The sequence below is a fragment of the Cucurbita pepo genome, chromosome 1, assembly GCF_057944985.1.
Source record: "Cucurbita pepo subsp. pepo isolate OVF chromosome 1, ASM5794498v1, whole genome shotgun sequence".
NCBI lineage: Eukaryota > Viridiplantae > Streptophyta > Magnoliopsida > Cucurbitales > Cucurbitaceae > Cucurbita > Cucurbita pepo.
This window is the reverse complement of record NC_141798.1, coordinates 17626904-17642620: the sequence shown is the minus strand read 5'-3', so window position 1 is coordinate 17642620 and position 15717 is coordinate 17626904. Positions and strand designations below refer to the sequence as shown.

At 38.1% G+C, this 15717-nt stretch overlaps 3 protein-coding genes across 5 annotated transcripts; 1 reads left to right on the top strand and 2 right to left on the bottom strand.

Moving 5' to 3' along the window:
- Nucleotides 1-402: 402 nt before the first annotated feature.
- On the top strand, nt 403-3085 carry LOC111780257 (uncharacterized). 2 transcript variants are annotated; one of them, XM_023660617.2, is made up of 4 exons: nt 403-1600; nt 2411-2430; nt 2500-2642; nt 2725-3085. In XM_023660617.2, the coding sequence occupies exons 1-4, from the start codon at nt 720-722 to the stop codon at nt 2887-2889; spliced, it is 1209 nt and encodes a 402-aa protein (XP_023516385.2). In that variant the 5' UTR covers nt 403-719; the 3' UTR covers nt 2890-3085. The 2 variants fall into 2 exon arrangements, with proteins under 2 accessions (XP_023516385.2, XP_023516377.2); XM_023660609.2 differs by having other exon boundaries at nt 406-1600; nt 2411-2642.
- Nucleotides 3086-7023: 3938 nt separating this feature from the next.
- Nucleotides 7024-8330, bottom strand: LOC111780279 (histone-lysine N-methyltransferase). The gene is made up of 3 exons (XM_023660640.2): nt 8020-8330; nt 7743-7811; nt 7024-7559 (listed from the first exon to the last, which is right to left on the bottom strand). The coding sequence occupies exons 1-3, from the start codon at nt 8206-8208 to the stop codon at nt 7362-7364; spliced, it is 456 nt and encodes a 151-aa protein (XP_023516408.2). The 5' UTR covers nt 8209-8330; the 3' UTR covers nt 7024-7361.
- A 672-nt stretch (nt 8331-9002) lies between these two features.
- Nucleotides 9003-15371, bottom strand: LOC111780222 (DIS3-like exonuclease 2). 2 transcript variants are annotated; one of them, XM_023660564.2, is made up of 7 exons: nt 14951-15371; nt 13770-14179; nt 13599-13652; nt 13435-13503; nt 10676-12595; nt 10488-10559; nt 9003-9600 (listed from the first exon to the last, which is right to left on the bottom strand). In XM_023660564.2, the coding sequence occupies exons 1-7, from the start codon at nt 15066-15068 to the stop codon at nt 9226-9228; spliced, it is 3018 nt and encodes a 1005-aa protein (XP_023516332.2). In that variant the 5' UTR covers nt 15069-15371; the 3' UTR covers nt 9003-9225. The 2 variants fall into 2 exon arrangements, with proteins under 2 accessions (XP_023516332.2, XP_086977186.1); XM_087121060.1 differs by lacking the exon at nt 14951-15371 and having other exon boundaries at nt 13728-13891.
- Nucleotides 15372-15717: the final 346 nt, after the last annotated feature.

The following is a 15717-nucleotide window of genomic DNA, read 5'->3' as shown; positions in this document are numbered from 1 at the left end:
AAACCTTAATTTTGCCTCTGGCAGGGCCCACATTCCACAGAATCAGAGCCGTTGAAAAGTGGTCCCACATGTCAGATATAGAAATCAACGGTGAATAGCGTTGGAAAAAGACTTACGATGAATGGTCAAATGCGGCACAGAGTACATGGGATAATTTCCGTTTAAGAATTGAATTTTAAAGTTTTGTTAAAAAGACAGGTGGCACGTGCCACACCTGTCACACTAAAGTGAAAAGGAAGACCGAATCTTGATCCGACGACCATATCTTCCCGGCAACATCGGGCTCCATCCAACGGCTAGTATTGTTTCCAAATCCCAGTCCGTTAGATTCCCATCAGACGGCTCTACTTGAATCTGGCTCCCTCCTTTCATTCCAACAATAAAAATCCTTCTAAACCCGCCCCCTTAATCCTCTCCCCCTCTCTCCCTCTCTAAAGCACGTTCTTCTTCTCTCTCTCTCTTCTTAATTCGCTGTTCTTTTGATCTTTCAAGCAAAGGGGTTGTTACTCTAATAACCCTTCTCTGAATTTTGTTCAGTTTCTTTCAGTTCTTTCGCTAATTTGCGCCATTTCTCTGATCGTTAGCCGTCGCCGGAGATGTTGCTGACGGCGACTTCTGAAATCGCTTTGGTTATTAGAAGAATCTCGAGATACAGAGCTTAAAAAGGGAAGGATCTGTTTGATACTGGGAACTGGGTTTTCCGGCGGGAAGTATTGTCAATGGACGGCCAGAAAAATCCGGCGAAACTTACGAGAACTCAATCTTCGCTTCTCCGTTCATCCCCCACCGTCCGATCGATTCAGAGTTTGTCATCGGTTACCGAGGAGGATGTAATCGAATCGGAAAACGTCGAACGGAATCGAAAGAATAAGTTACTTCGACGGAGCCGGTCATCGGCGAGGGCTTATTTTGTTAACCCTGTTTTGGGTTTGGCATTTCTTGCTTGTTTCACTCTGTTCTCCATTTCTTCATTCTGTTTCTTCTTTTACAAACGGAAGGAAGAGATTGCGACTTCGGAGAATCTTCTCCTAGCGTTGATTTTCGTAGCGATTGCGCTCTTCTTTGCTAACAAGAACAAGGGCTTAATCCATCAAATGGGTTCGATTTTGAAACAATCGTGGGACGGCAATGCGCGGCGATTTGGGTTTTCGAGCGCCAATGTGAAGCCTGTGAAGTGGTTTATTGGAAGTCCGAACTCGGATTTGAGCGCCAAGAAGAAGCGGCAGATTATAAGAGAAGGGGTGGAGTTTTACAGTAATGGCGACTTCTATGAGGGCGAGTTTCATAAAGGGAAGTGCAATGGAAGTGGGGTTTATAATTACTTCGCTAATGGAAGGTACGAGGGAGATTGGATCGATGGTCGATACGATGGGTATGGCATTGAGAGCTGGGCGAGAGGGAGCCGGTACAGAGGGCAGTACAGGCAGGGGTTGCGGCATGGATTTGGGGTTTATAGGTTTTATACAGGGGATTCTTATGCAGGGGAATGGTTTAATGGACAGAGCCATGGCATTGGTATGCAGACCTGCTCTGATGGGAGCTGTTATGTGGGCGAGTTCAAGTATGGCGTTAAGCATGGCCTTGGCTGCTACCATTTTAGGTGAATCTTTTGAGCTTTACACTGTTTGTTTGATCTGCCATTGTTTGTGCTTGACGTTGATTTGTCTTAGGAACTTTTGTTGGGTATCAATTATTTAGTTCATGATCTTAAATGCTTGTGTTCATTCATTCTGGATTGGATCTGGTGGTGGCTGTTGAATTCAATACTTTAGTGATAGATATCTCTGAATTGGTTGTAGCTAATGCAGTTTCTCAAAATTGGGCCACTGCCCACTTTACGTGAGATCCCACATTGGTGGGAGAGAAGAACGAAGCATTCCCTATAAGGGTGTGAAACTTCTCCCTAATAGGCCAAAACGGACAATGTCTGCTAGTGGTGGGCTTGAGCTGTTACAAATGGTATCAAAGCTAGACAGCGAGCGGTGTGCCAACGAGGATGTTGGACCCCCATAGGGGGTGGATTGTGAGATCCCCGTCAGTTGGAGAGGTCCCTAATAGACGATGCGTAACAGACCAAAACGGACAATGTCTGCTAGTGGTGGGCTTGAGTTACTACAAATGGTATCAGAGCTAGAGAGCGAGCGGTGTGCCAACGAGGACGTTGGACCCCATAGGGGGTGAATTGTGAGATCTCCATCGGTTGGAGAGGAGAACTAAGCATTCCTTGTAAGGATGTGGAAACCTCTCCCTAACGTATCCGTTTTAACCGTGTGAGACTGAAGCTGTTACTCTTTAGATTACTCTTTAGATTGATTGTGTTTATGAGTTGTTAGCCCATTGAATGAGGGACCTATGGGTTATTTTCAGGGAACCCTCTCAATTTGGTTTGGACGATTGGTGTGTAATGCAGGAATGGAGATAGATATGCAGGTGAGTATTTTGGGGACAAAATCCATGGATTTGGAGTGTATCATTTTGCCAATGGCCATTGTTACGAAGGGTCATGGCACGAAGGACGTAAGCAAGGCTTCGGTATGTACACTTTCCGAAACATCGAGAGTAGTCGATGCGGCGAATGGGATGCAGGCAATCTCAAGCACCCTCTGCCCCCTCTTACTGACTTAGTCCTTGCAGCAGTCCAGGTAAACCAACCAACCAACCACATTCCTCTTGTTTTGTGCTCATTTACCTTATGCTGATGTCATTTACAATCGACCCGAATAGGCAGCTCGAAAGACAGCAGCGAATGCAATAAAGATCAGTCCGGTGGACGGGGAAGTAAACAAAGCGGTCGTGGCTGCAAACAGGGCGGCCAATGCTGCTCGAGTAGCTGCAGTGAAGGCTGTTCAGAACAGAATGAAAGGGAAGTTTTGTGATATAGGCGTTTAGAGAAGTGTAAATTATGAGTAATCTTGAGTGTGCTTAGCTAGCCCCCCCCAGGTGAGCAAAGAGCTCATTAGAGGCTGCGGGGAGCTCTGTTTTTACCCTTGTTTTGAGCGTTTTCATGGTGTCACAAGCTAACATGTACATAAACTCAACCACCGACCTTCCCTTGTATATCAATGGAAGCTTAATCTTTCATGAACTCTTCTCTGGTTTGATTTGTCTGCATCATCATAACTGATAAGATCCAAGCCACGTGGAGGAGGAGGGGATGACTTGGCAACATTTGATTGGCTAGAAGAAGCAACCAATCACATCTATTCCCATTTTCCATTGCCATGTCACTTCCGACATGAGTAACATGACTGTCGAGATGAGATCTCTCATCTCCTTTAATCTCTCTCTCTTTGTGGATTGGAGCTTTTCGTCCTCATCCCTTCATTATAGTAAAGCTAAAATGTTGTTTATCAAGATGCAATGAATAAGGCATAACGATTTAGGATTGACGATAGTACATAGTTTATCGTCGTTTTTTTGGAAATTCCTATGTTTCCAACTGTCTTTTTTTTTTAATTTGTGTGTATCTGTACTATTCTCACAGATAACTATGAGACTGAGACAAACCCGACTACATTTGACTATCAAAATAACTCGTTAAGTGATCATTGCAGCTTAAACCCGTTCCTAAAAGTAGCTTCCTTCTCTTTATTATCAACTTTTTGACCAATGTTTTTTTAATTAATATAGATAAGTTTTAATGGCTCACTTCATTGTTGTACGTTTCTTTATGTTTGTGGTTAGCCTTACAATGAGCTTCATAAGAACGAGTATCTCTCACTCGTGAAAAAGTTGGTAAAAGTTAATGTATGCAAGAAGTTAACGTGATACTCAATAGAACGTTAAAAAGGTGGCAAGCACGTCATCTAGATTGCGTCCCAGTTCAGTTCATAAGAAGCTATCCCATTTTTCGTTCTTAATAGCGGTGACGTTTATTTTATTTTAGTATAACTCTGCATTCGTAAAATAAAAAGTTCATACTTTAGGATAAAGTCAAAAAATGATATTCTACTATGCACATGTAATAAAGAGGTTACAAAGCAAAGTAAGAGAGTAAAACTTCTTAGCTTTATTATAAAGTATAAATATATAAATACAAAGAAAAAGGGGTATTGTACAACAAATTAAATTTAAAATTTCCAACTTTTAAAAAGTATTTTTTTTTTTAATTTAAAAAAAAAAGAAATTGGGGTAGTGAAAAGTCAAAGAAAGTGCAAATTATTTGGGGCTTAGAATATTAAAAATGAATTAGGTTACCTAATCTTTGGGACTCTAAAATATTTAAATTACAAAATTTAATTAAGGATTAGTTGAAGGTAGATAGACAGCTATGGCTCTGTTTTTCAAATTTACCCATCAAACCCTAAAAATACAACCTTTATAGGTCAAATAAGCATATTTTTTTAAATATTAAGTATATATTTTTTTTAAGTTTAGGATATATTATAGATTTTTTTTTTTTTTTTAAAATAGGGTAAAAGAATAATTGTAGATTTTTTTAGAATATTAAGGGTATTATTGAACATAAGTATTAATTTAACCATGTTTTTTTTACGTCGTTGAAATTTATTCGATCTAATACATCTAATTTTAAGATAAAAACATATTTGTTCGATTTTGTGTAACAAGTTCTTGAACCGATTAAACAAGTTTAATATTCTATTCGACAAATTCAATTTTATATCTAATAAATTAATTATTAAATATGTTAATGGCTTGTATATGGGTCTATTTTAAAAGTTAAAATAGAAATACATTGACTCGAGAAATAATTAATTAATTATACAATTTTGACGTTTATTTTTTAAAATTTTGAGCAAGGAACAGAATCTAAGTTGGAAAAAAATAGTCACTTTTATTTATTTTTTAATTTAAAGGCATGTGGGAATTTTAATGCGACCATTTATTACCTTATAGTTTCCAAAAAAACCAAACCAAAGAAAATGAGTGTCTTGTCACATTATTCAAACCTTATAATTACTTATACTTCCTAAGTTTTCATCCACCCTTGTTGCTTCAAGTTCAAGCTTATGTTTCTTTTTCTTTCCCATGGTCGAAAAGGACAATCATGACATTTTTTTTTTCACTATTCTTTAATACATATAAAGATGATGGAATTATTGTAATCCATTATGTGTAGATACTTTTACAAATTTGGAAATTTGGGCATGTTCACAACTATGCCCTTCATTGCAAGAAACGACAAAAATTCATTATTGATCAACATACCGAGATAGCGTTAGAGATGTTTGTATGATTCAGCTTGCATACATGATATTCCAAATCTTTGTTCATTAATATAAAAGTCCAAGTTCAACACTAATAGATATTGTCCTTTTTGAGTTTTTTTCTTCGAGCTTTCCCTCAAGGTTTTAAAATGCGTCTACTAAAAGAGGTTTTCACACGCTCACAAGAAATGTTTTGTTCTCCTCTTCAACTGTAACAGCTCAAGCTCACCGCTAGCAGTATTGTCCACTTTGGCCTGTTATGTATCGTCGTCCGCGTCAACATGTCTGTTAGGGAGAGGTTTCTAAACTCTTGCAAGGAATGCTTCGTTCCCCTCTTCAGCCGATATGAGATCTGATAATTTACATTCCATTATCCCACAATCTAGTTGTAATAGTAGTAGTTAAGATGGGGATTGAAATAAGAGGGGAGACGAGGAAGCCCCGACCCCACCCGTGGAGATCTGTAGGGAGGCTTGTGAACTTGAGGGTGCATGAGAAGCAACAGAAGGTTGTTCAAGGTCCAGGACATTGATTGTTGGAGGCTCATCATTTGGTGAAGGCTTCTCTGCTCTTCAAAACCCTCTCCCAAATGATTGTACCCCTAATCCAATTTGTTGAAGTACTCTTGAGTCCTTCATGTCCCTATACCTTGTCAACGAAAGTCTGTGAGAACACCACTTTGGTACCCCTCGGTTCGAAGGTCATCACATCTCTTATCTCGTTGACAACCTCCCACGAGAGGATTTCATGTATCGATGAACGGTTGATACCAAGTTCAAGTTAACGAATTTTTCAAATATAGTTTTCTGTCAAAACATATGGAGCTGAGTGTGAAGAGCTTCATCTTTGTTAACTAGTTTACCCGTTTAATATGTGGCAAGCTGGTGATTTGGGTAGAAGTAATATGTAACCATTCAAGCCCACCGCTAACAGATACTGTTGTCTTTGGACTTTCTCTTTCGGGCTTCCCTTCAAGGTTTTTAAAACGTGTCTGCTAGGGAGAGGTTTTCACACCATTATAAAAAATGCTTCATTCTCCTCCCCAACCAATGTGGGATCTCACAATCCACCCCCCTTCAGGGTCCAGCGTCCACGCTGATACTCATTCCCTTCTCCAATCGATGTGGGACCCCCCAATCCACCTCCCTTTGGGACCCAACGTCCTTGCTAGCACACCACCTCGTGTCCACCTCCTTCGAGGCTCAGCCTCCTCACTGGCACATCATCCCATGTCTGGCTCCGATACCATTTGTAACAGTTCAAGCCCGCCGCTAGCATATATTATCCTCTTTGGGTTTTCTCTTTCGGGCTTCTCCTAAAGGTTTTTAAAATGCATCTGCTAGAGAGAGGTTTCCACACCCTTATAAAGAATGTTTCGTTCTCCTTCCCAACCGATGTGGGATCTCACATAACATGTTTCGATGATCTTGAAAGCCTATGTCATTTCAGTTCTCCATGATAATAATAAAAAAATCTATAAATAAACATATAGTTACAAGGCAAATGACACATTCATGCATTCTCATTCAATTTCGTAGTATCTATCTCACTATCAAATAATCAGTGTCCATCTTGATATCAAATCATTAAGTCTTGATTCTTCATCTTGAATCAGTGATTCTTTATTCTCAATATTAAATCATGGTTCTAGATATCGATATCGTCCGTTAATGATTTGATATCGAGATTGAGAATAAACTCTTCTACATATAGATCACGAGCCATTTTCATCCCCATATCATTCCCAATCTCGATATCAAATTTTTATAGAATATAGACCTATTAGACAAAATTGAGTGTTTGTGAACCTATGAAACACCTTTGATTAAAGTAAACAAAAGCTCAAGAACTAAACTTGTAATTTAATCTAAACTCTATCATTGGAATGAGCATAATAACATCTGTAACCTATATCTTATATGTCCAACTGACTAAGCTTTGAACCCCATATGTCTCTCAACCATAAATTCCATCCTTATTCTATTTACTTGAACTACTAAATCTAATCCAATCATAATATGATTACAAATAATTAAAACTCAAATTTATCTCGACTACACCAACTGCATAAGAAATCAAACTGCATGAATCAAAGCAATGAATATGGCAACTGCTCAAACGAGTATTTCTCAAGAGAAGATTTCCATAATGCATCAACAAAGATGAGAAACCCCTTTAATGTATAAGCTTATGCTAACCTTGATTCTGAGAAGAAATGGAGTCCTGAGCAACTTGAGAGCTAAAACTGGTTTGGATGGCCATGGCCGCCTCTCTTGTAGAATCCCCCTTTTCCAAAACCTGTTCAAGCTCCACAATCTTCTCCAACAAGAATCTCGAATTTGAGTTGGTTGATTCAACCAATTTACTAGCAGTATCAAGAGCACTGCACATCTGAAAATGCCCCAAAAATGAAGTCACAAGGAAATAGAAGCCAATTTGCTGGATAGTAATTTCTTTGCACAAACACGAAGCGGTCTTTCAAAATCAAAGGAAATGAGGTTGTAAATTGTTAGAAAGTAAAGTTCATATCACTGAATCATTCAAATTGAATGTCAAACACAAGAAACGCCCTACCTTCAACGTCAAAGCTGTCCAAGAGTGGTCATTATCATCGAATGATTTGTTCAATTGGTCGTAATTTTCCTGAAGCAAAGAAGATTAGAATATGAAATAAACATCAAGCTCATTACAAAATATTCGCAATCCTAAAAAATCACATTCGCGATACTACAATCTGCATTCAAAGCGTACGAAACCGTAATCGAAGCATCAATTATCAGAGTACTCAATGACTTACAGGACAACCAGAAAAGAAAGCGAAAAATCAAAAATCGAAAGATAAGCAGGGAACCTGAAAGAGTTTGGGGAGATCGGGGGTTTCTGATACGAGCGGAAGAGTGGAAACAGAAGCAGAGGAAGAAGTTGATGATATTACTGATTTAGGGGTTTCATTAGATCCCTTTCCTTCTCCGGCTTCTTCTTCTCCGACATCGCACAGAAGATCGCCTATGCAGAGAAGAGGTCCACCAGTTCCTCGCATCTCTCTATCTGTTTGTGCAAATCTGATCGCGGAGAAACACCGTAATCCTCCGACTGAACCCTCTTCGGTTGGAGCTCGGCCACTGCACCGATCGAGCCTGGGCCCGTTTTTAGGGATTTTTATTTCTTTTTTCTTTTTCTTTCTTTCTATAAATTAGAAATATTTTTTACTAAATTAATAAAAATACTAAAAATTATTTTTAAAATTTTCAATAATACTTTTAAACTTTCTTAAAAAAAATCAAAAAATACTCTCACGATTTTATATTCATTTTAAAAATACTCTTTGTGTATAAATACTTTTAAATTAAAGGTTAAAAAATACATTAATGTTAATTTTAAAACGAAATCATTACACATATTTCAAAAATATTTTTTGAACTTTAAAAAAAATATTTAATAACTTTTTAAAAATTCTAAAAATATTTTTTAATTTTTTTAAAACGTTGAAAAGTAAAGAAAATAATTTTAAAAAGTTTTTACTGTTAATTCCATTTTAGGAATTAACCTTTTTTTTCTTTAATTTAATGATCTAATAAAAACTTCTTTCCGAAATAATTACTATGATGAAATCGTCGTTAAATTGTCAAAATCAATCTATATAATTTATACGTGAAAAATATATTATAATAATTAGTTATGGAATATATCTTAGATATTCGTAATCAATTAATATTTTATCTTAGAATTTGATTAGTAATATATTTTATCTTATTCTCAAGATTTAGTTAGTTTATATTTTTAGATATTAGTTGGTAGCTTGTATCCTATTTAAACGTTGTGACATATTAATGATGCACTTTTGATCCACTTTTATTTCTCATTCTTATCGGTTTCGTCTTAAAACACTAAGTTTCAGTGAATGGGAACTGGCCAACAAAAAAACCAATGGCCTTATCCACAAACCACCTTCAATTTTTATGCACCTTTGCACTCATTTTCCTTATCTACAAACAGAGTTAGGCGCACTGGAATGGCATCAAATGGTTTGCCACATCAACCACACCACCATGTGTTATTACCTTAAATATGAGCTCATGTACAGCCTAACGCCTATCTCAATGGCTCCATCGTCCCCACCAACGGCATGAAGTGCTACTGGTAGCGTTGAAAGGAGCTGCACTGTGAGGGGGAAAACTGCAGGCTCGATGATTCCACTATCTGAAGCAGCAGCACCCTCTGTGCTTGCTTCTCCTTCAAGCGTACTCTGTTGAACAGTCAGGTCGCAAGGGGAAATAACCAATGCAATATCATCCAATGCCTTCCACTTAATTGAATCTCTACTCCCATGAGAGCGCCTAGTGTCAGGAAAACTAAGCACCAACGTAGATGTAGCATCGAGCCATTCATTTGCCAAATCTTTGACTTCCTCGTAGTATATTCTCCGCTCAATCTGATAATGTATGGCATGAGAAAAATAATGAATACCAATTCAGACGGTTAGGATCGCACAATAATGCGAACACTCATCTAGATGAATACAAAGAACAAGAGAGAGAAAATGCCGGGAGGAATATTGGTTAAAAGTTTATATTGATGAAGTTTAAAAGTTTATATTGGTGACTTCATGTATGTACAAAAATAAGAGAGAATGAGACCGAAAGTACATTTTCAGTGCACTTCAGAGGCATATATATGGTTCAGTTTACTATATATAACTTTACTAGATATAACTATCTATTATATATAACTGTCTGTCAACCATATATAGCTCTGCTTAGTATGTAGAGTAAAAAGAGAACACAGATAGAAAGTACATTTTCAAAGCATCATAGGGATATATATATATATATATATATATATATATATATATATATATATATATATATGGTTCAGTTTATTATATATAATTTTACTAGATATAACCATCTATTATTATATATAACTATCTATCAGCTTGGTAAGCAGAGTAAGAAAGAATACAGATAGAAAGTACATTTTTAAAGCACGACAGTGATATATATATATGGAGTTCAGTTTATTGTATATAACTTTACGATATAACCATCTACTATATAATTGTCTATCATATATAACTCTACCAGCTTGGTACGTGAGTACATTTTCAAACCACCGATATATATATATATATATATATATAGCTCAGTTTATTATATATAACTTTATATATAACTATCTATCATATATAGTTCTATCAGCTTTTTACTTTAAATAGTCGTTTACTATATGATACTATATGATACTATGTATAACCATTGAATAAGCAGCCACACCTCGGAATGAAATAAATTAAATACTACAGGTTCAAAGAACACTCACCGCCAGCTTCTGTATATACAGAGTCATAAATTTTGAACCAAGGCCCAATACCTTTGCATCTGAGAACAAAATCTGAAAATATAAAGAAGCCACAGATGAATCTACCATCCATTGAACCTTAATACTTGTAAAACAAACAAAAACAAGATAGTGTTCAAATTATATCAGAAAAGATCACAAAAGAGTACCTGTTTTTCTTTCAAAAGAGCCCACATGTAGAGCTTATCACAAGCATCCGCAGCATGCTTACTAGCCAATTTTCTGTTATTGCATTGCACAGCAACATCTGAAAGTAATTTAGAGCATGGAACTCCATGCCTCAATGCTGCAGATGATAACGCTTCTCTACCTTCTAAGGAGTCAGCAGCATCTTTGTCAAAATACATGCCAGTAAAACATCTCATCCGTTCATCACTTTGGTGCTTCAAATACAACTCCTCAGCCTCAACAGCTGCTGCAAGTGTGCGATGGACGACGATATCAGCATACCGTCGCAACGGTGACGTGAAATGTGTGTACCAAGGGACAGCCAGTGAATAATAGCTCCCATTTTCACCATCTTTTAGCTCTCCATTGCAGAAATAACTCGCTAACTGCGTAGACCTTGTAGCATAGGATATCACAGCATCAAACAGCAAAGGATCATCATGAAATTTCATCCGTATCTGCTCTAATGACTGTTGGAACAGAAATGAAGAGGATGTGTCCAGTTCAAAGCCCTGCTTAGAACAAAATGATTCAAATTCTGTAAGTTTCTTGAATATAGGTTTAGGATGCCTTCTCAATAATGCTCTATCAGGAAAAGTTCTGGATATCACTTCGGCCACGGTCCTGTTTGCCAAAAGCACGAACTCCTCGACAAGAAAATTCGAATCCTTTCGCTCATGAAACGTACTATCATATGGAATTCCAAATTCATCATATAAAAACACTATTTTGGGATTCTCAATCCTCAAAGCCCCATCTCTAAATCTCTTCTCCTTTAGAGTTTTAGAAATTTCATTTAGAGTTCTAACAGATGAAATGATATCAAGCCATGTAGACTGGCCATGCAACTGGGGAACACAATGTCCTAAAACCTTTGAACTGTCAATAATGTCCTGAGCATGTCCATATGAGAGTTTGCAGCAAGAGCATATCACAGTACGGCCAATCCAACAATCTTCGACATCTCCACAATGGTTGATGTCCAAAAACAATGAAAACGCAAGTCGATCCACTCCGGGGTTAAGTGAACCGATATTCTCAGAGAGTAATGGTGGCAACATTGGTATCTTGCGTCGTAGAAGATGAACACTTGTCGATCGGATTCGAGCCTCTTTATCTAAGGCAGTGTCTGGCAATACAAAATGTGATACATCAGCAACATGGATGCCTACTCTAAAGATACCATTGGCTAACTTTTGAACCGAGAAAGCATCATCAAGATCCAAGGCAGATGGAGGATCAATAGTAAATATGCATAAGTTTCTTAGATCTCTTCTGCATTGAAGTTCCTCTTGTGGGATCTTCCAAGGGGTATGAGGGAGACAAGACAATGAATCACGAGAGAATTCACATGTAAGAATTGCATTTTGAAATAAAATAGCATCAATATGAGACTCTATTCTACTTCCCCGTCCTAGAACATGCATGACAAGTGCTTTTGGAGCTGAACTGTCTTCAAGCCATTCATCAATCCGTGCAGCCACCAGCTCACTTTCAACTGTGGCATCACCATTGTCCAATCTCTTCTTGATGCAGTCGGGTAAATCGACTGCAAAAACCATCATTGTCGGGAATCTCGCATCGTTAGGCATCAATTGGACATATCCACAATCATGAAAGGAGAGGAATTTCTTGACATTAAGAAGGCCAACAATAGTTCCTCGCTGCCGAGACTTCTTTAGGATGGCTACAACCTTACCAGTTGGTCTTTTTGTAGGAAATAAATCAATCACTGCACAGATCCTGCCAATGGGATCAACTGAAGGGGAACTCCAAAAACTGTCGGACATAACATTGGCATCTTCCAGTGAATGCATATTGTCATGGGCCTCACTAGTGCCTTTCATCCTACTCCATAACGAAAAAGGATTCATCTTCATTGCAACTATGTCTCCTTCCACCTAGATCAGGACAATGATTCCAAATCAATAAAAAAATTCCCCATATGTACATTTAGATTTGCTCTCATCGTAATTCTACAGCAGTCAAACACAAGATGCAAGCATTTTTTAGTTCACTGTGTACATCCCAAGTCCATTTCTAGCTCCTTTTTGGGGCTTTTCTTCAAGGTTTTAAAACGCATCCATTAGAAAGAGGTTTCCACACCCTTATAAGAAATACTTCGTTCCCTTCTCCAACTGATGTGGGATCTCACAATCCACCCTTCTTGGAGGCCCAGCATCTTCGCTGGTACACGGCTCGATGTCTAGCTTTGATACCATTTATAACAGCTCAAGCCCACCGCTAGCAAATATTGTCTCTTTGGGCTTTCCCTTAAGGTTTTAAAACACGTCTACTAGGGAGAGGTTTCCAAATGCTTCGTTCCCTTCTCCAACCGATGAGAAATCTCACAATCCACCCTCCTTGGAGGCCTAGCGTCCTCATTGGCACACCGGTGTCTAGCACTGATACCATTTGTAACGGCTCAAGCCCACCACTAGCCGATATTGTCCTCTTTGGGCTTTCCCTTCAAAGGTTTCCCTCAAGGTTTTAAAATGCATCTACCAGGGAGAGGTTTCTACACCTTTATAAGGAATGTTTCGTTCCCCTCTCCAACCGATGTGAGATCTCACAATCCACCCTCCTTGGAGGCCGGCATCCTTGCTAGCACACAACTCATTTTACTAAAAATGAACCAAAATGTTTCAAGCTTTCTAGAAACCCTACAACCAATTTCGAGTTTCTTGGATAACTCATCCATTTTGTGTTTGTATGTGTGCATGAAAGAGAGAGTATTTACAGCTCTGTTCTGAGACGCACTTCCATAGATTAAGACATCAACTGGTATTCCATCAATTTTGCAGTAGGCCTACAAAATGGATACATCGTGTTCAAACAAAACTCGAAAGAAATATGCGAACAAACATACTCAGTAGCTAATATTCAGAGAGATTTGACACAAACCTCAACTCTATAGTGAGCATTCATACGAAACAAAGCTTTAAATATGTCGCCTTTCTGCAAAAGTGGAAACAACAGCTAAATTGCAGCATCCTATCACAAAATTTGATATCATTTGAACAAAGAACTCACCCTACCAACTAGCATCAAGAAAATTTAGCATGTCAAACAGACCTGTAAGCCTCTAGTAACATCATCCAGGGGACAGTGAGACGTAAAATATTTCCTTTGACTGTTTACATCAGCAGGAGGCGAATGCTGGTTCATAGATATCCAAGGCATACTTCCACTGGCAATCTGTTCCGGACATGATGTTATAGCCCATCGACCAGTATCCATGGAATGATGCTGGTTTCTCAAATTTTGTGACCATTCTGATTGTTGGCCAATATGCAGAGGGGACAAAGAACTAAAGGAAAGCTTATTTCTTCCGGTGAAACCAGGCTCGGTTGGCTGATTTGATTGACATTCATCTTGAGTCAAAGAAGAATAAAATGAGGGTTCTGTTAAGTTAGCATCAATTCTACAATTTTCCATGCACTCTGATGCTTCCCTCGGTATTTCATTGACTGAACTGCAAGACACTGCCAAAAGAGGCAACATATCTTGTAAGTTAAGGCATGTTAAGAGTGGAAAGATGGTTTAGGGGAAACAAAAGTCAACCATAAAAGCACCTTCCCGAGCAACAAAACACACATCTGAAACTATTGATTTAGAATAAGCACATATCAACGCACCCTGAGAAATTTGTCTCAATGCAATACTTAACAACAAATAGCAAGTTCAAGCCCATTGCTTGCGAATATTGTCCTTTTAGACTTTTCTTTTCGAACTGTCCCTCAAAATTTTTAAAATAAGTATGCTAGGGAGAGAGCTTTCCTTCAAGCTTTTTAAAACATATCTTGTTAGGGGAAGTTTTCACGCCCTTATAATGAATGTTTTGTTCTCCTCCCCAATCAATGTGGAATCTCACAATCCACCCCCTCCAGGGCCTAGCATTCTTGTTGACACACTGCCTTGTGTCCAGCCCTTCGGGGTTCAGCCTCCTCGCTTGCACATCACCCAATGTCTGGCTCTGATACCATGTGTGATAGTCCAAGCCCACCGCTAGTAAATATTATCCTCTTTGGAGAATCTTTCCCTTTCATGCTTCCACTCAATGTTTTTAAAATGCATCAAGGGAGAAGTTTCCACACACACTTATAAAGAATGTTTCGCTCTTCTCTTCAAGTCAATCGACTTGAGATCTCACAATTTCCATCACAATTTCCATATATTAAAGTACATCCATATTCGGCAAAATCCCACGAATTAAGACTAAAATCAAGCAAAACAAGTTAAAAAGAGAAGAACACCTGCCCTCCAAATAGAGGCCTTCTGCTCAGACCGCCAATTAGAACGATCCTTCTTCTTCCACTCCTTTCCGCCATCCTCGTTCCTCTCGGAAGTGGATTGCTCAACAGATCCCCTCATAATTATGAAAACGCAAGAAGAATCAAACGGAACAAGAAATGGCAACAATCCACAAAAAAAACCTCAAATCCAAACGAATTTGAAAGATATAACAAGACAATCTTCCGACTTCGGAAAAGGATATCAAGAACACAACAGAAGAAAATGATAAATGAATCAAACAGCAGCCATGAAAGAGAGCTGAGAAAGAAATCGCTAGTGTTGGTAAGACTGTGGAAGAAGAAAGGGACGCGATGAACGGTCGGCGAAGACAATGGCGCCCACTTCGCGCCCTTTTTCCACTTCTCTCCGTTTCTCTTCATCTCCTTTTCTTTCTTTCTAATGCTGTTTAGTCACCTGACCGGTAAGATTAGTAAGTTCACTGACACGTGTCCTTCTCCGAGTGACGTCTTCCACCGTCTACTTCCGGTCATCCTCATCATCCAATTTACTATTTTGGTGGAAATAAATTCCATTTATGCTTTTTTTATTTATGAAAATTACTTAATTAAAATTCTTATTGGTTTCATTTTTTTAAAAGTATTTAAAATCAATTTTATTATTTTAAGGACTAAATTATTATTAAAAATTATATTTTTTTTATGGGCGACGTTGACGGTGTCAAGGTTGAATAACAAACTTAATTAACACCTCATCCAGTTTATTAAAT